The 25,888-nt window shown below is 44.6% G+C and overlaps 1 protein-coding gene across 8 annotated transcripts in view; it reads right to left on the reverse strand.

Annotated features, from left to right (window-relative positions):
- SH3KBP1 (SH3 domain containing kinase binding protein 1) overlaps positions 1–25,888 on the reverse strand; it is a 315,550-nt gene that overhangs the window by 57,352 nt on the left and 232,310 nt on the right. For all 8 annotated transcript variants that reach the window (XM_036912856.2, XM_036912854.2, XM_036912855.2 and 5 more), the window contains 2 exons: positions 23,493–23,587; positions 4,982–5,089 (listed from right to left, as the gene is read on the reverse strand). In XM_036912856.2, the coding sequence (XP_036768751.2) occupies positions 4,982–5,089; positions 23,493–23,587 (203 nt within the window). The remainder of the gene's footprint in view (positions 1–4,981; positions 5,090–23,492; positions 23,588–25,888) is intronic.

The raw sequence follows: 25,888 nt of genomic DNA on the forward strand, positions 1-25,888 counted from the left end.
TGAGCTTGGACCTCCCAGCTTCCAGATGGTGAGGAATACATTTCTGCTGTTTATAAGCCTCCCAGTCTATGGTGTTATGTTATAGCAGCCTGAACTAAGACACACACTGTGGCCCCGTGAAAGAGAAGCTTCTGACACAGACTCTGTCTTCAAAGAGATGGAGTGATGAGAGAGAATCACTTTGGGTAACAGTGTATTAAGTGAGGCACTCAACTGGTTCAGGCTGTAAGTACCAAAGGACAAGGGAGGAGCACTGCCAACCAGGCCACTGCAGGGAAGCTCAGCTGAGGCTCTCTCATGAGGCCACACTTGGGTGACATTAACACTTTGGCAGTCCCCATCTCTGCACATGAAATTACCTGGAAAGCTAAATGTACAGACAAATAATGTCATAGGTGAATTTTTTTTTTCATAAAGCACATTTGTTTCTTTTTGGGAGACTAAAACCAGGGAAATAATCCATCGGCAGCTTCAGAAAACAGAAAGAGTGGTTCTCAAGAGGCTATAGGAACAAAAAAAATTTCAGCTAAGGACAGCTTCATAAAGTGATTGTCAGAAGATGGGGGCTAAGGTAAGGGGCCTCCTAAGAACTTGGTAAAGAGAATGCAGTCAGAGTTAAACCAGCAAAATTCTCCTAAGGTGGGTTAGCCATTATGGGGCTCAAGCAAGAGACTTCCTTTCCTGTAAAAGTTAGGAACCTACAAAGTTCTTGCTGAGTGACCTAGAATTGATCTAGATCTTAAGGTTGGCACTCAGTTGCAGTTGAGAATTTTGAAAACCTAGTTGAGTGTACCACATCGTGTCTGGAGACTGAATGAACAGGAAGGGTACAGTCAGCCATGGAAATGGAGAAAAATGGAGAGTCATTGAGGCCAAGAGTGCAGCACTTTTACACACATCATCCAGGCTTAACTGAGTTCCACACACAGTTCCCCTGGCACACCTTTTCCTCTGGTACACAAGGGGGTCTCAAACTATACCTGGCAAGATGCTTCATGAGAACAACTAGCTCTTGTTTGCATGCCTTGCGCACCCAGAAAGCACCCTATAAATGAAGTTTCCTGTAGAATCTGGCTTCTAAGGAATCAGGCCCCCAGGACACAAATGCCTGGGGCCGGCCGACCCATGCATCCAGATGGGCTGACATTTCTGTTCTTGTTGTAATTCGTAAGCTGCAGCCTGCTCCCTGGGTAAGTCTCTGTGAGCTGGCAAAGGTGAGCTTGCATCAGAGGCACAGGAACCTTTAGAAATCTTTGAGGGCAGGTTTCTGAGTCTCTGAGGCTGAGAGGCAAACCCTGCACACACTGTAGAGCATTCAGCAGGGAAACACCTGTGGGAACCTTAGCAACACCTCGGTTCTGGCCATGGCACAGCCTCCACAGGCCACCAAATCACACCATCTTGAGTTACATCCTCTTCTGGGGATATGAACAGTCTCTCTTAAAAGAGCTGGAGCCTGAGACCTTCATAAAATACTGTTATCTCCAAAACATTATTTTTCAGAATACCTCATCTAGTTTTTAATGGCAGTGAGAGGTAGGTTCTGCTCTTCCTGAGAACCCAGGTGCCCCACCCTCCATCAGTAGTGATGACAGCATGTGCACTGCTGCATTTATGCTCTCAGAAGATTTCGTCTTTCCATCCTGATATTCAAATACACTGTCAAGTCTCAGAATAAACAGCCAGCCATTGAATCCAGGTTCTCTCATCAATAGCTTACATAATTGCTCCAAAATATGCACCAAGGCACCAACAGATGCTCTCCCGCCCAAGAGAGTCCTGACGGAAAGCCCCAGAGCGTGTGTCACCTGGTGAGGGAGGATCTGCTGGGTGCTCTCTGAGAGAAAGACCTCCAGGAATCCCAAGAACCACCTGAGCCCGCACCCCAGCCTCTTTGGAACGCTTCCGTGAGGCCTATGGATTCAAGAGCTCTGCTGCTGAGTGTGTGCTGTTTGCTGCTGTCTACCTGAATCATCGCAGATCGGCCTCTTTTCTGGGTGAATGGCTGCAACCCCAGCCACTGGCAAGACAAGATGACATCTGCTGAAACCGGTGGCAGAATAATGTTTCCGACTCTGTCATTCACACAGTGCATTTGTGTTAATGATTCTAATCATCTTTACACAGTCAACTCAGCAAATGACAGCCCCCTCTCCAGTCACGTTGTCACCAATTCACCAATACTCTGGATGTAGCAGTAAAAGTTGGTGTCACCACCAAGGCTCAGGTGGTTGGCTGGTTTTATAGGCTGGGGGAGTGGGGATGAAAAGGATGTCACACCTCGAATTTTCTAAAAGCTAAATGTCACATTATGCCATCACTTCTCAGTTGCAGGTGTTACTTTGTCTGACAGGTATGACTACTGTTTCCCTAAAATTGAGTTTTCTGTTTCTTAGAAGAAAGGTTAAAAGACCTTTCAAAGAGATGGTGGCTGCTTGTCTGGGGTTGGAGAGGTGTCCACAGGGCCCCAAAGAATGTGCATGCCTGCACGAGCAAACAAAGATGCGGTCACTCATCACTGACAACTTCACTGTCTCAGTGGAAGTCTACCCTTAATACCTTATGTAACAGAGCAGAGCTTCTTGAAAAGTATGCCATGGAGTCTCTCTCAGTTGAGTGAATTTATTGCTCCACTAAATATGCCTAGGAACTAGAAGGCAGGGTGCCACAATGTAGGCAACCACAGGCTTTGCCCATTTGTTAAATAATTACCAGATTCTATCCTAGCCTTCCATATCATAATACCTCATTCAGACCCAAGAAGGTGTCAAATGTCTAGTAGGATGGTGTGCTGGCTAGGCATCCTTGGCCAAAGGGAAAGGGGTCACTGTGAAGGTCTTGCATTCACCTGCTTCAGGATGGGAACACTTTTTACCAGGCTCACGAAGACTGGCGAGAAGTATGAAATGGGCAGTCCGGATGGCTTCCTTGTCTCCCCTACCTGGAAGAGGCGCATACTCAGTGCCCTTTCAGAAAGTTCTGGCAGTCTCTGTAACCCTGAACACCAGACCCGTTGCGCAACTCTAAGCCCACAAGGCAGCAACTGTGTGCACACCTCACTTCCCGTCTGTGGATAAAATGAAAGTTCCTGTGGCCAGGATTCTCCCCTGGCCCTGGTTGGCTAGCTCACTACACACGTGTGGGCAATACGTTGCTATTGACTCTATATAAAGAGCTCCACCCAGTGTTCTGGGCTACACAGTGGCATGGCTGCATGGCTGCAGGAGAGCAGAGTAGAGGCTGGAGTGTTGGCAGCACTGAGGGCAGAGGCCCAGAGGACGGCTGTGCAGGACGACTGTGCAGAGAGGCCCAGAGGACAGCAGTGCAGGCAGAGAGGCCCAGAGGCAGAGGCCGGCTTGCTGCACGCAGACTTGCTCTGAGTGAACAGGATTCTAGTGACTGACCTGCCACCTGGAAATAAAGTTGGGTATAACCCTTTCACCCCAGGAACGTTCCATTGTCACTTCTTTGGTCCCATTGAATCTATAGTGAACTTGCCGAGGGATGAAACACAATGGCAAGGCACTGTCATCCAGTACGGGACCCAATAAATACAGAGCGAATGAATGAATGAACATACAACATAATTGTCAGGCAGCAGATCCCGAAAAAAGGTGAGGTTGTCATCAGTTAGACAGATACCTGCCTCTAACCCAGCACTTCCTAAACCTAAAGCACAGGTATAAGCAGATTACCTGAGGAGCTTGTTAAAATGCAGGTTCTGATGCACCAGGTCTAGGGTGAGGGCTGAGCATTTCTAACAAGCTCTAGGTAATGCTGAAAGTATGGTCCATGGCCCAGCAATAAGTATCAAGGATCTAGAAAACACTAGGCAGCAGTGTCCAGATTCTCAGAAGTCCAACCTCAATTCCAAGAGAGAATAACAGGCGTGGAACAGAACTTCTTCAGCTAAACAATACAGGAAAGCCAGCTACCAAAAAGCCTAAAAGGTATGGCCCTAGGTGTCAAACCATCCAGTGATCTACAGGGTGGAACCTTTGTGGGTGCCAGCACCACCCAGCTTCTTGGACGATCATATCCATTCATCTAAGCAGTGCATACACCATCCATACTGTTCAGTATTCTCGGCAACCTATTCACCAGTATCTTAGTTATCCCCCCTAAACCTCAGCTCCATGGGAATGGCGACAGGTCAAGGTTGGATTCACAGTCCAGTAACAGAGGCCCCATGGGTATAAAGAGGACCCAGGCTGGGAAAGGGGGGCAGAACTCATGCAAAAGCCTGAGCAGAGCCCTGAGGTGCAGAACAGGACAGAAAAGACTGAACGGCTGCCTCCTTCTAAAGCAGGATGCTTCCAACTTTTCAACCTTTCCTGTTATATCATCCTCAGTGGAACAATACACCTGGAGTGAGGCAAAGGTGGACTGGCTCATTTAAACAACAGCATCGTAAAATGGCTTCCCACCAAGAAAGAGAAAGCACAGTTAGAGGTATGTGCATATATATGTGTATGGTTGTGTGTGTGTATACAGGTCCATCTCTGTGCGCACACACAGAGTGTGGGAAGGAGAGCAGGCCTCGCTCTGCATCCTCAGCTTCACAGTGTGCTCTCCAGCCACTTCAGCACCCCAAGGCCCTGCTGGACACAGGCGGTCTTCTCACCAAACTGAGCACCCAAGGGTTCTCGCCATTTATTTGGGCGCTTAAGTGTTCTGGGTACTGCACCATGTGCTTTGCACACATTACCTTGTTTGCTCACGCAACAACTCTAGAATCAGGGTCTGTGTCACCCACCAGCTGACACACGGGGAAGCAGGTTGGTGGGAGTTACCAGACTTGCTCACAGTTGCATGTGGGGAATAGGGCAGCCAGGGCTCGGAACCGGGGTCCACTGAGTTAAATCTCCAGTGCTCTTCAAGGTCACACTCAACTTCCTCCTCCCCTCGTCTCAAGCCCCACGATGGGAGGCACGGTTCCGACAGCACGAGGAGCGCTGCGATCGGAGCCGCGAAGACTTACATTCCCTTCCCTTTCAAAGTCGGGTGGAAGTAACTTCACGAAGTTATCGGGGAACACTCCTCGCCTGCCACTGAGCTCTCCTTCCCACCAGCCGACATCGATGCAGTCCTAGGAGACACGAGGGCAGAGAGTGAGAAGTGGGCCCGAGGGCTCCGGCATCCCTTTCAGAGAGAATGGAGGCCCCTTCCCCGAGGCCTCTGTCCACGTGACCGTCGTTACCAAGTCAGCACAACCCCAAAGTCACATGGCGGAACCAAAGCTTAAGCGTGCTAGAGCTGCTGCTGGGGCCCAACACGCAGTCCCGCTCTTAGGTACCCTGAATCAATAAGACCTTTTTTTTCCTTTAAAGATGGGAGGATATGTATTTTCTTCATTTTAATTTTACTGAAATAAAATCGTTCCATGAACTGCAAACACGGTTTAGAAAATATCACATGCACAACTGTTCTCTTTGATTAGCCTGTCACAAAGCTTGTCGAATTAAAAAGGGCTTTGTGACAGTCGGCCAAGCATAAGGAAAATCACACTTTGCACAAGCTCATTAATGTATTGCTCTCCTTTACCTTCTCCTTTCGATGCTGATGGGGCACAGTTGTCATCATGGAAAGCCCTTCCCCCACCTAACAGAACTCAATGCTTGCTTACTAAATGAATGGACAAACCTATTCATTCCTCCAGGTCAAACTTGCTTCCCTTTGAATAATTCCTATTCTGTTCATTCATGCGTCAGATGTTTATTGAGTGCCAGGTGCTAGGGAGAGGAAGGGGGCTTAGCCTTTGCCGAGCTTCCATTCTAACCCTAATGGCCTCAGTTCTGCTGGGCACTCAACCTCATGCCACAAAACCACTTCTGTTTTTTTCCCTTATCCAACTGGTTGGAAGTCTGATGTGCTCTAGCTTTACCATATACTTGTTTGTCCTCTGGGTCCACTTCTACTTTTACCACCCAATCCAAGACTCATCCAGCCTACTGGAAACCTCTTTGCTTAGCTGGGCATTTCTTTCTGCCCAGTGTAGGTACAATAACACACTCAGCCGAATAGGTGCTCTTGAGTATAAACCCAATTCTCAGACTGTGATCAACAACTTCCAGCTAAAGCCCAAAATGAGTGACAGCTTTCCCAAAAATGTTAGTAACACAGGGGATGTTTCAAGTTATATCTGAAGCAGGAAATGCTCAAGAAAGTGAGGAGATCATGCTCGGGGCCCATGGAGAGACACGCATGGTCCTCCACCACACCTACGGGGTGAAGAAGGGGCCAGGGAGGCTCAAGCAGCAGGTGAGCTGTTGGCCTGGAGCCTGGCTGTAGGCCCCTAGAGGGCTATGGCTTACGGGACTGACTTGCGCCTTGCTAGATCATTCTGGCAAGGTGAGGAACACATCTGATTTTTCCACCATTATGCCCCCAGCCCATGGCACAATGCTCAATATTTGTGGAATCAATGAAGACTCTCTAACCCTGAGTTCTGTGATCTTCTGCAGTCCCAAACTTGGATTGCTTCAGGACAAGACAGCTTCTGCCTACCTTAACTCATGACGATTCTAAGTTAACATCAGGCCCCCCTAAGTGACAAGGAAATCAGCACCTTCCCTTCCCAACTGACTCTTCAGAAGAGAACATGGGTTTTGGAAATGGGTTCTTAACCACAAACTATAAATTCTAGTCCCAACCAATTCCAAACACAAAGACATTTGAAGAATTAAGTTCAGATTTACCCAGAACAAAAACAAGGTTCAAAAGACTGACAACATGAGAAACTGCTTTATCCTTCTTGGAAAATGACAACGAGATGCCCAGGGAAGAATTCCGGTCCTGCTCATATCACATCACCCTCTCAACAATCTAGCATTGGTCCCCAAGGAAGGGATTCTCAAACAAAGGGGGCGGTGGCAGAATCTGATGGCTTCTGAGGTTCTTCCAACCCTGAGAGGTTATGTCATCAACAATACCAGAAAAACTTCTGAAGCAGCAGGGGTGGAATTTCTTTACTCCTCATCCTTTGAAGTTTAAGTTTTTTAATCCAGAAGGCTCTGCTTTGGAGGTAATGCCTGCCACTTCTTTTCCTCCTCTTTTTCTGGACAAGTCCTTCTCATCTGCAAAGCCCAACTTGAAACTCACCTGTAGGAAGGGGACTATGGTCCCCTTTATCTTTTTCTCTAACACTCACAATTGCATTAATTCACACTTCACAATATTCAGCAAACAGCTATTAAATGAAAAGTACATTTAAGCTCCTTCTGTAGGCACCAAACATTAAACACACAAAGACCATGACCCCTAACTCCAGGTAGCTTAAGAGATTCATGGGAAAAACAGACACACTATTATACAAGGTCCTTTTTGATAATAGGTATCAACCAAGAGCTCTAGTACCAAAGAGGAGCCAATCAGTAATATCTATTCAAATTGTCTTAAATCTTCTCCTGTGAGACGGGTTTGCTTTTGCGAGGACCAAACTTCCCTCCACATTCATTTCAGATCATCTGATACAGAATTACATCCACAAAAGGCAATCAAATATTGTTTACTGCTACATTTCTTTTAAAAGGCTTTCTTTCAAACTATCTCAATGGTGCAAATCCATGCTCTGCCTTAGCCTTACACAAGCAGTAACCCACGAACCACTGTAAGCCTTTTGCTTAGTATGTGAGAAAAACAATCACGAAAATTCTAATAAGCAAAAGCATATCCAAAATAACCAGAACTCATGCACGCCTACAGGAGAAAACAGTGCATGTGACACTCTGTTTGTTATCTCTCCCGTCAGTGGTGGGAGATGGCTCATCTAGCCTCTGCTTTTTATGGAAAACATCAGCAGTGCTAATCATGTGTAATTCAAGGTAAGAGAGGCAGAACACAATCTAACTGTTTTGATTTATGTAAGGACAAATATAAGGCTCACAGATAAGGGCATTAGAAAAGAAAATTGCCAGTGTGACTGAGAACACTAAGAAAAGGGAAAAGGGGAGCCTGCTGCAGTTCAAAGAGCCACAGGGTCCAGATGCCTGGAGAGGAATGGAGACTTAACAGAGATCTGAGGCATTTTTTTTCCCTGGCAATAGAAGCTAATTTAAGGGGAACAGGAACAATTCTGACAGCAAAATGAGAAGTGAAAATACGTCCTCAACAAACCAGACAAAAGAACTAGGCTTTTGATGGCAGAGATGGAGAGAGAATTATTCGTTATCAGGGCTGTGCTTTCAGAAATATAAAAGAGCAGTGAATTCAATTTATTTGCTGAGGACCAAGACCATACAGGATGGAAGAAGAATTCAGGGGGGAAAAGAAAATCATGTCTGCATGGGGCAACCAAGCTCGGAGCCTGGTGGGAGAGGCAGACAGTGAATCCACAGAGCACAGAAAGGGTGGCAGGAGCACTAGGTTGGACTTAAAAACAAGTGGAACCAAGAGCAACTGGGCAGCCTGGAAGGAGAGAACAAGGTCAAGAACCAAGGCAATGACAGACATCAAGGGCAGGATAACCAAAGGTGAAGGAAGGGAAGAGGAAGAGTGGAAATCTGGGGTCACGGAAAAGAATATTCAAGAATTGGCACTTACAGTGAAGGCAGTGTTTGGCTCCCAGGAGGCTCCAGCCAGTGTCTACTGAGCAGTGATGTGAGGTGTGAGGCAAGATGGCACCCATGAGTGACAGGGGCAGAATGGAGGGGCAGGTGGTCTTTGAGCTGAGACCAGAATTATATCAGGGTAGAGTGGATGTCCCCAAGGTGGATGGCAGGAGATGGGTGAAGGCAGGACAATGAAGCAGTAGTAGACCACTGAGAGAGGCAGTGTGCCCAAAATATTGGAAGATTTTAGTGTGACCATATAATTTATTTCCAAATCTGGGACACTATTAATAATCATACCAGGACCACAGGTGTACCCAAGATGATGCTCACCCTAGCAGAGTTTGAGATTCCAATAAGGATGAGGAAAGGGCAGTGTAGGCAGGTGAGGAGATGGCCTCTGAGGCAGGTGGGAGTTTGCAGTGGGAAAGAGTAAAAGACCAACACGTAGATGGAACTTTCCAGAATAATGATCATCAGCATAAGCTCTCTTGGATGAATGCAGAGGAAAGAAGACCTGGACCCTTATCAGGAGTTAAGAGTATGGAAAGAATTCTATTTTTGATGCAGAATGTTCGCTCTTCTATGATCAAGTCCTCAAAATGGCCAAAATGGTTTCTCTTGCCTCATCATCAAGCGGATAGTACAGTAAAACATGGTATTTCTCCTTATAAAATGAGAGTGATGTTTTTCCTGTTAAAGAATGAATGAACAGAGCCCAGGTGTGCAGTACTTCTGCCTCTCTGTTCTGCACTATCTCCGGTTACCTGAAATTACTTAGAGAGGAGGGAGAGAGCAACTGTGGGCCCCCAGAAACTTCAATGGTCCCCCAGTGATAAAAGCTCTGGGGTTCTGTTTTTTGATACACAGGAAAATGTTTGTGAGGTGTAAAGAGCCACACAACTTCTGGTGGTTGTTATCGTTATTATGGGATTCTACGGACTGGGCCCAGAGAAGTTGAAAGATAATGTGCTGGGAAAGCTTTTCCCTGTTCAACTTGACCTCATTTCTGATGTTCGAAAATTGAGAGAAGTAGAGGAATGGTCTGTGAGAGGATTGGGTCAACCATCAGTTCATCTGTTCAGCCAGCATTTCTTCAGACTCAGTATGTGCCAGGCACTGTGCTAGGTATTTCGTGGATAGAAAGTATAAAGATAGGATTCCTTGTTTTCAAGGAGCTTACCATTTGTGAGAACCTTGCTCCTCAAAGCTTACACCCTTGCAGGAGGGCCCAGGAGGGGTTTGCCAAGGCCTCAGCGTGTGTCTGAGGCAGGAGGCCTTTCCCAGACCTCAATGGCAGGCCTCAGTCTGCTCAGTCCTGCCACCAGAGCCCTGGAACATGGCTGAAGCACTTCACCCAGCTATCGCGCCGGGGACCAGCTGAGAGCCACCCCTGAGACACAACCCGCCAGCAGGGAGTCACCAGAGAGCTCTGGGATGTCTGCCTCTACTCTAGGCACTTCACATCTTTAGAAAAGACTAACTTGCCACCTGGCTTGCATACTGGTTAAAAGAATGGGCCACGGCCTCATCTTGGATTCCATTTTGTCAAGAATACAAAGCAACATATTAGACCAGTGTGTCTTAAAGCCGGCTGCACTTCAGAATCACCTGGGGAATTTTTTAAATCTCCAGTGCCCACCACCATTAAATCTCAATTTCTGGGGAGTGAGACCGGAAGTCAGTGCTTTTTAAAGGACCTGCCAAATGTGCAGGTTAAGCATCAGTGATTTTGACCAGTGTTTCTCAGGCTTTAATGTGCGTACTATCCCCTCAGGAATCTCCTAAAAGTGCCGATTCAGACTCAAAAGGCCTGGGGCAGGTCTGAGATTCTGCATTTCTAACAGGTTCACAGGGGCTTATGCTGCTGATCCATGGACCACACTTTGAGGAGCTAGGTTCTCACAAATGGTAAGCTCCTTGAAAACAAGGGATCTTATCTTTACACTTTTTAATCCATCAAATACCTAGCACTGTGCCCGGCACATACTGATTCTGAAGAAATGTTGGCTGAACAGATGAGTTGATGGATGGCCCAGTCTTCTCCCAGACTATTAGTCTAGTACTCTCAATTTTTAAACATCAGAAATGAGGTCAAGTTGAACAAGGAAGAGGCAGGTATAGATTAGCTACACAAGAAAGCTTCATCTATAACACAATCAGGCTTACCTTTTGGTCAGTACTCAATTGATTATTTGTTTGTAATTGTGGCAACAATTTAAAAAGAACCTCCAAAGGGTAGGCCACATTTTCTCAGACATTCTAAGTTCCCTATTTGGGTACTGACAGGAATGTAGAGCTTAAACATGGACACATCAAACTGAAAAATGAAGAGACGAAATGGGTTCACCAGCTGGTCCAAACAAAAAAGAAACACACACTGCTTGGTGGCTTCTGCTGTTCCCACATTCCCTAGTACCAGCTTCCGAGAAGTTATCCAGTGTGGCTGTTTTTCATGACCTTCTCTGATGACTGAAATATCAGTCAAGGAGAAAGTGAGTATATGATTTTGGTGTGGCTGTTAAGTGAGCCCCAGAGTGTCCTGTTGGGGGGAGGAGGGTCTCATACCCTCAACTTCCCACCAGCAGTAAGGAAAATGCTGTTCGGTATTTACTAATGAACACCTTCCGCGTGGAGCTTCAGGGGGGCTGTTGAGAGAAAGTGCCATAGAAGCTAGAGCCCAGGAGCGCTCCGCTCTGCCTCTGTTTGTTAACACCTCCTCAAGAGATGCAATTACTCTGCATAGCTGGGATTTCTGCTCCGAATTTCCAACATCCCCCATAAGTCAGTTACTAAAGCAGGCTCATCAACATTACGGTTTATGAGGTTACAGGGAAAGAAAAAGTACCACAGTCTATCTCAGTGTCAGAAGAAATGCCTGACAGACGGTGGTTAATGAGGGAAGCCAAGGAGACAGTCTCAGGGACAAGCCCACTCAAGAAAATGTCACATTCCAAATGTCAGCATCCTGGGATTGTTGGGGCTTAGGCAGTCATTCACTGTTTTGTGATACTGGGAAGTCATGTTGTCGAAGAGCTCATCTACTTGGTAAAAAATCCTGACCTTTTATTGGGCAATAACGTACAGGCTTTGCTATACTAACTACTGATTTTTCATCTTATATACTGTATAGCTGGTAACAAAAAATTGGATGAATAACACACAGAAAGTAGTAACCAAGCTTCCTTTTGGTCATGCCAATATTAAATGAAGTATGTATGGATCCCTGAAAACTGTATTCAGAAATGCCTCCATGACTTTTATGAGCTGGCATTTTCTTGCTTCATACATATAGTAATTTGTACTTGTATGTTCTCAACAACTGTGCCATGCTACGTTGTTGAGACTGGATTTTGTTGTCTTCCCTGCAAGAGTATTGAGCTTTGTTATGACGGGCAAGTTACCTGCAGATCAGTTTGACCTGCCAAGGCTTGGTTTTAGGCTTTGTTGATAAGTCTCAGGTAGTGCTATTCGTAATGCTTCCTTTTCTAGGTTCTCAATTGGATGCCAGGTGTGTGGTCAGCAAAGTTTTTCAACTCTGCTTGGCCAGAACTCCATCTCCCAACACTGGAGCTCTGGGATATCCACTCAGCTGGAAGCCCACCCATCCCCTGTACTTATTTTCTGCCAGGCCTAGTGGAATCTTGCCCTATTGGTGTACAAGCTTAGTATCTGGACAGAGACTCAAGAGACCCCCATATGCAGACTTCTGGAGCTCTTTCTTTAGACAGCTTGCTCCTCTAAATTCTCTGCCCTGAAAATTCCAGCCACCTCAGCAGCCCTGAATTACAATCTCTGCTTCCTCTAGCCAGTGAGTCTTCAGCTCTGTTTGGACTCCACTGTCCTGTGCTTCAATTTAGAAAGTACCCGTAGGCAAAAGGCAGCATTGATGTGGAACTCACTTTATGCTTCCCTTCTCCCAAGGCTCACATCCCTGTGCTATGTATTGTCCAATGCCTAAAAACAGCTGATTCATGTATTTTGTCCAATTTTAAAGTTGTCTGTGGCAGGAGGGTAAGTCTAATACCCTTTATTCCATCATAGCCACAACCAGAAGTTATATTCTCACTTACAAAGATTGTTTCTTTAGTTAGGGTGCATTTATTTTATTCAAAATATAACAGACCTTTAAGCTCTATCTTTAAAAGTGTGAGCTGTTTCAAGGTCTAATTCCCAAAAGAAGTCCTAGAGAAAGAATTTCTGAAAAGAAGATACATATAAGGGTTTTTAATTAGCCTGAAGTTTCCTTTACTCATCATATATACTCTTCCTAAAGAAGGTGGAGTATTCCCTAAGGAAAAGTAGTCAGTGTTAAACATCTTTATAAGGAAAAATTAAATACAAGCGTAAGTTAGTGCCACCCAACCTTTTTCAGATAACGGCACACATATCAAACGATAATATTTTGATGACATACCGCTGGAGGCCATCAACCCAGAGTGGGGGTTCTGACCACCTAAGGCCCTGCCCCTCCCACATGTCCTGGAGAGCTGAGGGGATCATTACCTTACACTCCTATGACCCACTCATAGTACATGGGTTAGGAAACACTTCAGAAGTAACCTTGGAGTCCAGATGCCACTAACCAAGGATGAGAAAAAAGGTGACACCAAATCTCAATCCCCAGAAGTAGCAGAGAATCTCCACAGGCGTTATGAGAGGCAGGCAGCAGGCAGGAAGGCCCAAGGGGATTTTATAATAGGAGACAACCCCTGAGCTCAGAGGCCTCAGTGCTCACAGCCTATTTCCCTCTTAGCAAAAGATGCTTCTATCTGGAGCCTCTTCAGAAAACAGCCCCCAACAGATAAATGTCATACTGATGCAACTCAGGGTCACCATTCTCATCAGGCATCTCCTGGACTTGTGGGACTGGGCCTTATAGTTTGTACGCAACAAACATACAAGAATTGCTTCCTGAGTCCATCATTTCATTTGCAGCTTATATAATCTTACATCTCAGGAAATGTTTATGCTTTCAGCCTTCTTTCTAATAGCAGAATGAAAGACTTTCTACCCCAATAAATCTACTTCAAAAATCAGTAGTCATGTGAAGAGGAGATGCTTGCAGAAAGGGCCTTTCCTGTGCACTTGTAATCTGGCTTTAAGCATGACAAAAGACATTAGCATATGAGAGCATGTGAACAAATCAGATACAAAATGCAAGTCATTAAGGTAGCGCTTTTACTTTTTTTTTGTCCATTTAAACATAATCAAGTATGCAAAGTTATGTAACAACATGTTTTCATAGAAACTTCCCATTGTCTAGTTGTCAGGTCATTTGACACTGAGATGACCATTTAATGATAAATTTTGAAAGCTGTTTCTATGGCCCCTTTGGCCCACCCAAAGCACATGGCTGATGGCAGTTTACCTCTCAAGCCTGTGCATCCTACAGCTGAGTTTTTATTTTCATTTATGTTTAGAGACTGTATTGATTCTGCATCCAAACACATGCTTTTCTTCAACTAAAAGGATGGTAGGCATTAAAAAACATCGTTTTGCTTCATTGACAGACACTGGCATTTGTAAAGTATCTTTCATTAGGTTTTAAGAGTTTCTCATCTCCTGCACCACTGCTAAGAGATACAAAGAAGGCTGTGTGTGAAGGGTGAGGGTGGGGGAGTATCTTCATTTCACACACAGGCACTTGGAAGGAGTACGGGGTGAAGAGCAGAGCCAAGACCATTATGAAGGTCAAAACCAGCCAAGCCAGCTGCAGTGGCTATTGATATATTCCCAAATTCCTACTTTCTATCTCCAGTTTTCACCAGAAAAATCTACATGCAAGTTTTTCTATCAGGAAAACTTATTTCTTGGCATTAAAGTTTGGTGTCTTTCTCTACTCAGCAAATTTAGCTTCTATGCCTGTGAAGTGAGTAAAAAAATACAATTCCCAGGTCAAACCCAGGCCCTCCAGCCGCTCAGCTGAGTCCAGGCCTGACGGGTGGAGTGTGACTACATTTGTCTGCCACCTTGGGGGAGAAGGGGCACAGCGGTGGGGGGGCTCTGGTATGGGGGATCCACGGTCCTGTATTACAAAAGATACCCCAGGAAGACTCCGAATAAAACCAAGGTCCTTGAAAGTCACGCAGTTATGTACCAGGCAATTATTTACTAACCGCTAGGGCTCAGAGACCTTGTAAGAAAAACAGATGAACCAACAGCATTCTCTTAACAGTATCTTTGGAGAGCGAAAGCTTTTAATTTTGCCGAAGTCCAATTTACCAGTATTTTCTTTCATGGATTGTGCTTTTGGTATCTTGTCTAACAACCATTTTCTCCTAGGTTTTCATAAAGAACTTTTTTATGTTTTATATACAGATCTGTGGTCCATTTTGAGTTACTTTTTACACATGGTTAGGTTTAAGTTAGGGTTCTTTGCCTGTAGATGTACAATAGCATCAACACACCGGTTTTTGAAAGCATTTCCTTTCTCTCTTAATTTTTCTTTGTACCTTGGTTCAAGATTAATTGGTTGTATTTTTATGGGTCTGTTTCTAGACATTTTATTTCAGGTGCCTGCAAACTACAGCCCATGGGCCAAATCTGGCCTGCTATCTATTTCTGTACAACCCACAAGCTAAAAATAGTTATTTCATTTTTAAATGATATTTAAAATGCTTTAAAAAAATAGTACTTCAAGGAATGTGAGAATTACTCAAAAGTCAAATTTAAGTGTCCATAAATGAAGTTTTATTGGAACTCAGCCACGCCCATTCATTCAAGTCTAAGACTGCTTTTACAGGGTTGCAAAAGAGACTATATGGCCCCCAAAGCCTGAAATATTTACTCTCTGGCCCCTTACAGAAAAAGTTTGCCAGGCTCTGGTCTAAGATATGAGGATCCTTAAATACTTCCATGTGGAACCCCAGGGGCTCCCTGAATGCTGCTATTAAAAAAAGTTCTGTAAGGACAGGAGCTTTAAATAGAACCTCTGAAAGCCCCGAGGAAGGCAGAAAAGGAATGCATTTAATAGCCGGCTACCCTTTCCAACTAGGACTGAAATATAAAAGTCTTAAGTAAAACTATTCTTAAAAGGATGAATTTTACTGCACTATATAGTTAACTGTAAAATGAGGGAAATTGAAGTCTAAAAGGTATTTATTTTTAATGACATTTTTCTTAAATATCACTATGAGTCATAAACTAAGAAAAAACATTTGTAATGAGAAAGATGACAGGTTAATGTCATGAGTATATGGTATTTTTATAAAAATCAATTGGAAAATGACAAAGTTTTCAACTTGAGTAACAATTTTTAAAAATGCAAACACCTATCAGATTAGCAGAGATTAGAAAGAATGAGAATATTCAGGGATGACAGGGATAGGGAAACATATTCTCCTATACTCCTGGGGGGAGACTAAATTAACACAATCTTTCAGAACATCACTTAAATGCCTTTAAAAGGCACTGAGGCAGCATTACATTTAGCAATTTATCTTCAAGAAATAATAAGAACGGCTAGCATTTATACAGCCCTTCTGTGAGCCAGATATTCTAGGTGCTTAACCTACTTTAACTCGTTTAATCATTAAAACACCAGGAGGTAAGTACTATTATCATCCCATTTCACAGAGGTGGAGACTAAGGCACAGAGATAATCCACAACATGCCCAAGATTACAGAAGTAATAGAAAGTGGCACAAATAACTACATTCACAAGGATTTACAAGGTGATGACTACATGCAAATGGTCTAAAATAGGGAAAAATCAGAAACAAACTAAATATAAAAGAGGACTGTGATACTCCATACATTAGGATGCTACAGAACCATTTAACCATGCTGCCAAAGAGAGACATGATATATTTTGGGCAAAGAGGGTTACACCATAGTGTATATGATATGATCTTATTTTTATTTTGAACTGTAATTGTGTGTGAATAAAAAGTCTGGAAGAATATAGCTCACATATTAAGAGAAGTATCTGAAGGTGGCAAGGTCACAGGTGATTTTAATTTTCTTTGTATTTATCTCTTCATCTGTTTTGTTCTCACTTTTTCACCAAGAGTATTATTTATGCAATTTTAAAGTATTACTTAAAATTGTATCCCATGCCACTTTCCATCTCAGAAAAATTAATTTTAATAAAATGCAAATGTGAATATAAAGAATTTTCAGATACTTAGACAAGACAAGGGCTATACAATGATAATAAAAGACTTTCATCCTAACTAAAGTTTAGAAATAAATAATAAAGGGAATTTCAGGGGAAGTACTGACCTTAATTTCAGGACAATTCAATATACCAAGAAAGAACTCCCACTGACTGGGGACTTGTTTTTTCTTCTTCTTATAACTTATCATAGCAACACCTATAACTTAACTTTTATATTTCTAAAGCACTTTCAGCCCCAACATCTCATTTTAATCCTCACAGCAGCCCTCTCAGAGTAATACAAATAAAAAGGTTGTAAATAGAAAGCCGAAAGAAATTTTCTCTAATTCCTTAAGACACCTGCAGATTTTTCTGTGTGTTGCAGGAAAAAAGGATCCCAAGGTGGTGTGGCAGGGATTGCTAATGGCCTGCCATTAAAGCACAGCACTCTGGAGACAGATGGCAATTCGGCTGAACAAACACAGGTCCCTTTCAACCATTTTATATAATTTGTAGAGGCACAGAAAGCTGGGAATTTGCATCAACTGCAAACTCGTCTGTCTATGAAAAATCTGTAATCATGATCATCTGCAATCTGAAAAATTTTGGGATGGCATTCTTTTCTCTGTCTACTAGTAAACTAAAGAGACATTTTCTCCCATCTCAAGACCTAGGTTTACCATCCTCAGGGAATTTGAAACTGTGTTTGTGACGGTGAGCAAGCTCTGCAAGGGAAAGTTGTGATCGAATGTACTTATGGTATCAGGATTCTTCTCGACTGTCCCAGTGTTCTGGCTATTTATAGAGGGAGGCAAGACAGCCGCAAACTGTAGTCCCTGAGATTTCTAACGCTCTCAGGAGGAGATATACTGTGACTTCTGTTTCCAGTAAGGACACATTCAGTCTAACCAGACAGGCCACACTGCAGGAAATACATCGTATGACATAAATGACTCATGTGGTGAACACTGACATTTTTCCAAATGTGTGTAAACCCAGATGATCCCAGACCTATGCTTAACTTCTTCATTCACTCATAAAACATGTCCTTCTAATGGGTCTGTCAGCGTGTCATCATTTTCAGGGTGACACCTGCTAATTTACTCCTCACCCTCGAAACCACATTTAATCTTAGCATTTTAGCTCTGCTAAAAGCTGCAGCAGTTCAGAGAGAAGGGGTTGAGGCCAGCAGAAATCTGTTAAGCAGATAGGCTTTCTTATACTAAGCCTCAGCCTTTCTCAAGATTCCTAAAGTCACTTCTCTTTGGGGAAACGTCCTTACTTCCTGTGGAGTGGGAAGCAAGGAAGTCTGAAAACATTTTTCTTGAGAATAAATGTTTCAATTAATAAATTAATGAGAGGGAGACAGGAAGAGAAAATAAACATTAGCGCAAACAAAAGAACATATAATCATGGAATGACTGAAGAAGGAGCTCAGGACTCCCACCTTTCTTTTTTGTCTTTTCATGGTATAAGCAAATGGAAAACTAAGTGACCCCCAGGCCAGAAAAAGAGGAAGGCAAAATACGCTAGGCATGGTAAGGAAGCAGGAGAAAGGAGCGGGAGAAGAGGACTTCGGGCACAAAAAGAACCAACCTTAGCCATGAGCCGAGCTCCTCATTTCCCCTGCACTGACCATCACTTCATGTCTGCAGAGGTGACAATGTAATCAGGACATCATGGATGCCCCTGACCCTAAGAGATCAGGAACATGGACTCCAAAATGCAAGCAGATGGGGTAACCTTGTGGTGGTATTGTTGTCTGGATAAATAATGATGTTGTTAATTTAGAAAGAAAAGCCCACAGGCATGTGCCCAGCAACAAGAGGTCCCTCAAAGAGTAGACAAACCCCCTCTGGGAGTGACCGTCCCCACCTACTACAGACATCTGACAGCCCCACAGGAATGGCAGTTCATCACCGCCCTGTCCAGCCCCCAAGTCCAGGCTCAGGAGATGCCTCTGCCCTGGCTCTGCCACTGACTTACTGTGAGTCCCTTGGGAAAGTCACTTCCATGTGCTTTGGGCCTCGGTTTCTCCTCTGTCATCTGGACAGGACACCCGAGGTCCCACCTAACCCACAGGCTGCCGTGAGGATAAGCTTGGGAGAGGCTCACAAGGAAGAAAGGGTGGTGGTGAGGGGCCTGGGCTCCTGCTCCAGCAGCCCAGAAGGGCCCTGCACTGGGAAGCCGTGGAGGCACAGGTAAACGGAGCTATTATGAAGCTAAGTGTGCACTCGTTGCCTGGGAAGGAGTGGGGAAACACGGAGGTGGAGATGAGGGGGGCTGGGTTGGTTAGCATCCGCTCCTAACTCTATCCCCACAGCGGGTCCAGCTCCAAAGATGTGGGGTCCCTGGCTCGGTACGTCCCTAGGAAAATGTGGAACTCCCACTTTGTACTTCCTTGTGGTGGTTCCCTGATATTTCCACCCTTATCTAATCCTCTGGGCTCCTTCCTTCTCCAGGGCATTGTTATAGGTTTCCTTCCCTGAACCTCCACACTGGCTTATTTTGTCTCTCTCCCCTTCCCCCTCCATCTCCACTGCTCTACGATCTTCATCAATAACACCATCTTTCCTAGCATGTACCTTGATGTGGTCAGAGAGGCTTATACCCAGGAAGAAGCAGGGGCGTGTGCCTGCTTTATTAAGGGCCAAATGACACAACTACTTCAGGAGCCTTTTGATAAGAAACACCTAACAATCCTCAATCCTCATTTACAAGGGGGTCTGGTGGGACCCCCCAGGCAGCCTGGGAGGAAAGGCATGTCGCTCTGATGCCAGGAGGCTGTTAGCCAGGGACAGGGACATCGTCCCTCTGCACTGCTGCACTCAGAGCAAGGGAGGGAGCACCCTTCAGAAGGCAGGGACAGGGGCAGCAGGAACACAGAATGAGCTATTTTTGAGTGACTGGAAATAAAAGCTAAACACAGGGGGTTCTGTACAAGTGGACATGTCCCCAAATCCACAAGAATTCTTTACAAATAAACTAAAAAACAAACCCTTCAGGTTGCCACATTTCATCTTAGCTCCCAGGGACACACACAAATAGTTTGGACTTATTTGCCCATTTCAGCAACTATGGAGGGCTGACAGGCACCCACTAAAGGCATCTGTCTCATTTCCTAGAAAGCTATGCGAAGTGATAATCTAGGGCTAGAAATGAGGATGTGGCCTACCCTGTGACTTCTGCCACAGCACAGAAAAGCAGAGCAACAAGATACCACTGTAACCTAGTATAAAAGGAAAACACTGTGGAACTGGGGGTAAATGGACAGCCCCAGCAGAAAGCAGTCGAGTTTAGAGGCCAGCAATGCAAGCCTTTCATCTCGACTCATACATACAACAAGGAAGCATATCCAAATGCATGTTAAGCCAATCATGGTGAAGCTATTCACTTTACAGTATCAGTGGCAGACAATCACCCAAGTGAACTTCTGGGCGATCCCTTAACTCAGAGAAAGATGTAGGAATTTTCTATAACAGCAGCAGGGTTTGACAGATACGGACTCCATTTTTTCCACTTTCAGCAGACACAATATTTATGGCATATTCTCCCTCCAAATTCTTGCAGAAATCTCACCCATTGTGAATTCTGAACTACTTCAGGTAGATTTTCCACCACTGTTACTCGCTTTCCAGCATGGTACTCCCACCCCTGGGGCAAACTGGGGCCAGTCACAAGGGCCCTTCCATTCCCATTTCTGAGGTCACAGGAAGAGCAGCCAAAATTGAAGTGACAGTTCCTAGGATGACAGGTACCACTGGCAGACCCCTTTCTGCAAGAGGCACTTTATGTCCAGCAACTTAGTAAATCCTCAGAGCAACCCTGTGAGGTCAGCTTTATAGCTGAGAAAATAGGCTCAGAGGGGTTATGTGACATGCCCAAAGACACACAGCAGGAATGGTGTTGCTGGGATCAAACCCTGCTTTCTCTGAGCTGTAGTTTACGTGACACTTTGTCACTTTAACATGCTGCTTCCAACATACTGGAATGCTCGGTCAAGGCTGGCAGATATTTTATGGGAATAAAAGTCAAAATCTGCAGAAGTACAGGATATCAAGAGACCTGATTTCACAGACCATATAAAGTAATAATAAAAACAAAATGGTACAACACAAGGGACTTTTTTAAGCAACAAGCTCAAAATGGGCCCGAGCACATGATGCAGCATGAGTTCAGACTGGCTGTATTATTAGCTATTGAAAAAACAGCTAAGAGGGTAGGCAGAGGGTGTCCTGGGGCATCAGCGATGTGGTCTGGCTCAAGTTAGGGAGGACACACGAGCAGGACGGGACCTCCTCGGGGAGTTCGTGTAGAACAATGACATGGACCAAGGCCAGAAAGCAAGACTGAGGCCAGACCACTTGGGCAAATGAGTGCCAGGTTAATCTAGCCGACTTTACAGTAAAGGAGAAGCACATTAACCAAACACTGGCGCCGGAGCAGAGGGTTACATGGGCACAGTGCCCTCGTTGGGGTGTGAGGGATGAAGCGTCCCGCTACCCGGGGCCACCGCAGGGCTTCCTCCAGAGCAGGTCTGTGGAGGGCGCTGGAGGAAGTAGCAGACCTGGCTCTCGGTCACCGGTCCCAGGAAAGGGCAGATTCCAGCCAGGGCCTGGTTTTACTGTGGACAGGAAGTGGCAGGGACACAGGAAGACAGAGTCCCTAGGTTCTGGTACTGCTGGGCTCAGGGGTGAGGGCCAGGGGGAGCAAGTGTCCAGCAAGGGTGGCAAGGTCACATTTTGCAAACGTAATAGTAATCTCTATAAACTGCTTCACAGTTTCCAAACACGGGGTTGAAACTACGGAAATCAGGGGCAATCCTCAGGACCCTCTTGAAAGCGACCTCCCATGATCTGCCTGCTTCTTTCTCCCTACTGTGTGGATGGCCCAGGACTGAGTCCCTTTCTGACTAAGCCCTTTAGGAAAATATGATCCTTTTTATCAGACTGGATCTCAGCCCAGGAGGTAGGAAGGAAATAATCAAGATGAGTATGTTCTCATCATATTAACGAAATGCAAAGACTGGAATATAATACATTAAGGTAGAAAAGATGCATTCAGATAAGAGACCATCCCTGGTGGTTTTTTTCTTTTCCCAAAATCGTATTAAATATTATTGATACATCTGGTTTTCAACTAAAAAGAGACTGCCCCCCTCCAAACAAAAACAAAAACAGGAAAGGGACACCGTGCCCCCGGCTCCACTGCAGAGAACAGCAGTTATTCAATTCTCTGGTTGCTTTGTCATCACGGGGCAAAAATACTCTAGCCCTCTCCCTGTAGTATTAAAACCAAGTGTCTGTGCTAATTACCGAAGTATTCGTACTATGCTTCACATACATTTAACAACTTCCTTGTTCCATGTGTCTGGTTAAGGGTCTGATTCAAATTAGGACTCACACTGTGCCGAAGCAGCTGCCCAAAGGAGGCGCTCCCTGAGGACCGGGGTTAGGGCGGTACAGCAAGCGAAGAAGCGCTCTGCCTCCTTGGCAGAAAGCAACAAAAAGGGCAGATTTCCCCCTCTGATTTCCTCCTGCCACGTGAAACCCCTGCCATGCAATACACTTATTTCAATAAGTACAGGCAAAAAGATAGGTGAGTTCTTGGGTGAACAGCAAAGCGAGGCATAGTTTGCTATTCCAGAACGGTGCCTTTAGCCCTGTCTAGCACGCCACTTTCACACGCAGGTAAAAAGGCCAGCCCTCTCCCTAAATGAATTTGACCTTTGGTGAGTGACTTAACCTCTGGGGTTATTAATTGCTCAGTATCTTTGGCTCAGGCTCTTAAAACACATAACCTCCACAGCTATTTCATAAAGGTAACTATCCTTCATTATAGATAAATCCTACCCCTCACTTTAGGGACACACCTGGGGGCAAGGGATGGGGGGCAGGCAACACCGTGGTCCCCTCCCTCTCAGTAATGGCCAGAGCTATTGGGACCCAGGTTTTACCTCCTATCCTAACCCTGTTCTCTCTCCCTTTCCCCTGCACCCTCCACCTGCCAAGTCTTTCCAGCCCTTCACCAGCACGGGCAGCCTTGAGTCCCCCAGCCACACTTGTGATACGGAATGGGCGCGTTCCCTACCACTTGCCTGGATACGAGAATAAAACCACTTTACACATCTTAGACTTTGACTTTTCATCATTCTGAACCATCATAAAAACCCTGTACCTCAGAGAAAAGGCCATATATTCTAGGAATCCCTTAATAACACACCTTTCATCCACCTACTTGGTGAGTCCCATTGCATGAAAGCATAAGCAGTACATGCTCCAGGCCCTGTTAGGTTACATCACTTCACAGATTTTATAGCTCTCCCATGTTTACAGGACTCTGCCTGTAATGATAGTAGAATCAGCTGACCTTCTTAGGCCAAATAAGATAGGCAAAATTCTCTCAGGCACGCTACCTGTCTTTGACTCAAACAGTAAACATCCTTTAAGCATCTTGTGCATCTGAGGCATGACCTTCCTTTTTAAAGGCCCTCCTTGGATACCTCATGACAGAGCTTTGCAGCCAGGGCTACAGAGGGCAGGCTCTCTGGCCAAGCCACTTGCCTTCCAGGTTAGCTGTCCTGGGACAGACGTTTTCTGTAGGGCCAACTGAATCTACAGCTGGCTCCAAGGAAAACAGAATTCTACTCAATTTTCAAGTCCATTCATTCACTGGGTTACATCAGGCTTAGCCTGATCAAGAGGAAAGATGCAAGATTCTACCTCAGGAGTTCAAGACCATGAAAATCAAGTGTTTCAAGGCTAAAAACAAAAGCTTGCACTGTCCAGTCAACACCTCAAGTCGGTCCACAGTTTAGAAGGCAGGAGGGAACCTTTTTTTACCTTATTGATGAGAGTGACTATATCTCCTTCTTTGATTGTCAATTCATCATCATTTTGCGCCTCATATGGAAATATTACTTTGCAGTAATCCTTGGCTGTAAGAAGAAAACAAAACACAAGCTTTAAAATGCTTCATCTAATGAGCTGGCTCAGGAGAAGACGTTCTCTATCACACTAACTTCAGGCAGAAGCACACTTGATCAAAAGGACAGAACTACCGCATAAAGGGTCACCCTCTGAAAACTACCTCAGATGGCTCATTGGGGCTCATGCATATTTATTCTCTTCATTCTTTCCCCTCACAAATCATGTGATGTCATGAAATGCCATTGACTAGTTTCTCTCAGGCATAAAAGCAAAAAGGTTTCCTTGGTCTCAGGAAAATAGATATGTGTATTTTATATAATCTATTTTATATACTATCTTATATATCACTGGGTGCACAGATAAGCAGACGTAATCTACAAAGAGCAAAAAGCCTAAATTTTGCCCTCACTGTCTTCCATCACTAAATCAGAATCAGGGTTTTATATATGTCACAAAGCTAACATGGTACTCAAAGCAATGAAAAAGACTCCATTATGGTACATCTTAAGGGACAGATGTAGATGTATTTATATGTGAACACGTGTCAACCACAAAAGCCAATACTGACCAAATATTCTTTATACACATGTGTGTGTGTTGGGGTGAACTTGTTCAAATATGTCCCATGGCCTCTTTGTGGGAACCTGCCTACTCAGAGATGGGGCTGTTCATCAGCAAAGGCATGCACCAGTCCTGGCCAAACACAGGGAAACACTAAGGTCACTCCACAGCAGGTAAGTATGACCTGAATTATGTGCCTTTGAAAGTAAATCTTCTCTGTTTACAGAAAGGCACTGGTTTAGAAGACAGTGGAAACATTTGTAAGGTATTTGGGAAATTAAGACTTGGAAAACTGGGGTTTGACACTCAGGACAGAAGGCGGAAAGAAAAATGCAAGTAAATGAGTATTTGTCGGGAAAGGCACTTGTTATTCTGCATCAGAGTCAACAAACCTAATGGCTTTGAATGGCCTGAGATCTTTCCCCAGGACTAGGCCAGTTCCTGCAGACAGATTATAACCCAGAGCTATGTATATAGATGTCAATTATATTGTCTCTAGTACAGTTTTTATCACTGAAATGTGAGATTTTTAAAAGATCATGGTTAATATCACATCAATCAAAGAGTGACATATAAAACAGAAGCCATGCAAAATCTGCAATACAGACACACTCTGGTCTAGGATCAGTGTAGATATGACTCGGGGAGCGAGGAGCAGAAGAAGAAGAAAGGAGAGGCAAAGAGAGGCATTCACTCTGTTTCTGTACAGATGTTTTTGCTTTCTGCCCAATGGCTTGAAGATATCAGTTACATCCCCTGTTCTGGTGCTGGAAACCTTCCGTCTTAGGCACTCTGGGCCCCTGATGCCTTTTGCTCATTAACCCATGCTGAGGGGCACTAGTTCTAAATCCCATCAGTACCAATCTGCCTAAAGATTCCTGCATCCACATAGTTACCAACATCCATCTCTCTTTACTTAGTAATAGCAACCTCCCAATTTCTGAATCGGCCAAATACTCTAAGAGGAGGGAAAAAGTTAAGCATCTTTAAATTGGATAATAACAACTCCTTACCAGTTTTCCTTTTGACTATTCTATCTAGTGAAATATGACTACCCAACCTCAAAACTTAGAGCAACACTGAAACAAATACTGTGTTACGGAAGATACCCTGCAGAGTCCTGGTTTTAAGAGTAACTCATTGGATCAAAATGATGGAGACATTTTATAAGGAAGTTAAGACACCTGTGGCCAACAAAGAAAAGGGACAAGTCATGTTTCTATTCCTTTCCATGAGAAAAAATTAATTAACTATGGCAGACCGTGTTGTTTAACTTCCCAGCAGCCATTCCCCATCCCCTTCCCGGTTCACAAAATCCTTCAGGCACTATATTCAGGACCAGGCAACGCTCCCACAGTCCTAGAGATGAGTAAAATATGTCTAGGCAAAGACTATTAATCTCACTCCCCTTTGTCAGTGATTGATTTAGGGGTGAGCATGTGATCTACTTCCAGATAATGAGATGTGAGAAGAAATCTGGTGGCAGGGGCAGGGCTTTTAGATTTTGTTTCCTGATTAAAAATGAGACCTGAGGAAAATAGTTGCCCCTGCCTTTCTGCTTTTCACATTGTTTCATCCTTGTTGGAAGACAAGGCAATGTTTGGCACTATTGCTGTCATATCTCAATTGTAAGAGGAAAGCCAAGGAAAATCACACAGGAGGTGACGCTGAGCCCAGACACTGTTAAGATGTCTGTTGAATTAACCAACTTGCGGGGGCCTATCTCTAGATCTCGTCACCCGTGACTT

The sequence above is a fragment of the Manis pentadactyla genome, chromosome X (assembly GCF_030020395.1).
Source record: "Manis pentadactyla isolate mManPen7 chromosome X, mManPen7.hap1, whole genome shotgun sequence".
Taxonomy (NCBI): Eukaryota; Metazoa; Chordata; class Mammalia; order Pholidota; family Manidae; genus Manis; species Manis pentadactyla.